This window comes from Lipotes vexillifer, unplaced genomic scaffold (genome assembly GCF_000442215.2).
Source record: "Lipotes vexillifer unplaced genomic scaffold, Lipotes_vexillifer_v1.1 scaffold814, whole genome shotgun sequence".
Classification (NCBI taxonomy): domain Eukaryota; kingdom Metazoa; phylum Chordata; class Mammalia; order Artiodactyla; family Lipotidae; genus Lipotes; species Lipotes vexillifer.
In genome coordinates, this window is record NW_006784081.1 from 545,201 (window position 1) to 546,086 (window position 886).

At 66.5% G+C, this 886-nt stretch overlaps 1 protein-coding gene across 1 annotated transcript in view; it reads left to right on the forward strand.

Moving 5' to 3' along the window:
- WNT3A (Wnt family member 3A) overlaps positions 1 to 651 on the forward strand; it is a 47,118-nt gene extending 46,467 nt beyond the window's left edge. Inside the window, exon 4 of the mRNA XM_007456489.1 lies at positions 95 to 651. Within this exon, the coding sequence (XP_007456551.1) occupies positions 95 to 574 (480 nt within the window). The 3' untranslated portion in view covers positions 575 to 651. The remainder of the gene's footprint in view (positions 1 to 94) is intronic.
- The last annotated feature ends 235 nt before the right edge of the window (positions 652 to 886 follow it).

Below are 886 nucleotides of genomic sequence, written 5' to 3' on the forward strand. Positions count from 1 at the left end.
GGGGGACTACAGGCAAAAGGAGTACAGCCACCCTATGTGGGAGGTGGGGAGACTGAGGGCCTGCCCTGACGCCCCCGCTCGCGCGCTCCTGCAGGCCATCGCCAGCCACATGCACCTCAAGTGCAAGTGCCATGGGCTCTCGGGCAGCTGTGAGGTGAAGACCTGCTGGTGGTCGCAGCCCGACTTCCGTGCCATTGGTGACTTCCTCAAGGACAAGTATGACAGCGCCTCGGAGATGGTGGTGGAGAAGCACCGCGAGTCGCGCGGCTGGGTGGAGACCCTGCGGCCACGCTACACCTACTTCAAGGTGCCCACAGAGCGCGACCTGGTCTACTACGAGGCCTCGCCCAACTTCTGTGAGCCCAACCCCGAGACGGGATCCTTCGGCACGCGCGACCGCACCTGCAACGTGAGCTCGCACGGCATAGATGGCTGCGACCTGCTGTGCTGCGGTCGCGGCCACAACGCGCGCACCGAGCGGCGCAGGGAGAAGTGCCACTGCGTTTTCCACTGGTGCTGCTACGTGAGCTGCCAGGAGTGCGCGCGCATCTACGACGTGCACACCTGCAAGTAGCGGGCGCCGCACCGGGCTGGGGCTCCTCCCGGTGGCGGCGGGGTGGGGGGGACTCCTCCATGGATGGGGCGGGGCTCTGGGATGGAGCGCCTGGAGGGTGGCGGGGTCCTCCGTGGTAGGGCAGGGGTGAGGCTCATGAGTGGGATGGAGTTCTTCCCGACAGGTGTGGGGCCCTTCCTGGGGTGAAACTCCAGGGATGGGGCTCCTGGAGGGTGGCGGGGTCCTCTCTGGGGGCGGGGCTCCAGGGGTGGGGATTTAGCCTGCCATTTCCTTGCTCCGAAGACCATATGTTTCCCTCCACCTGACCTCGTC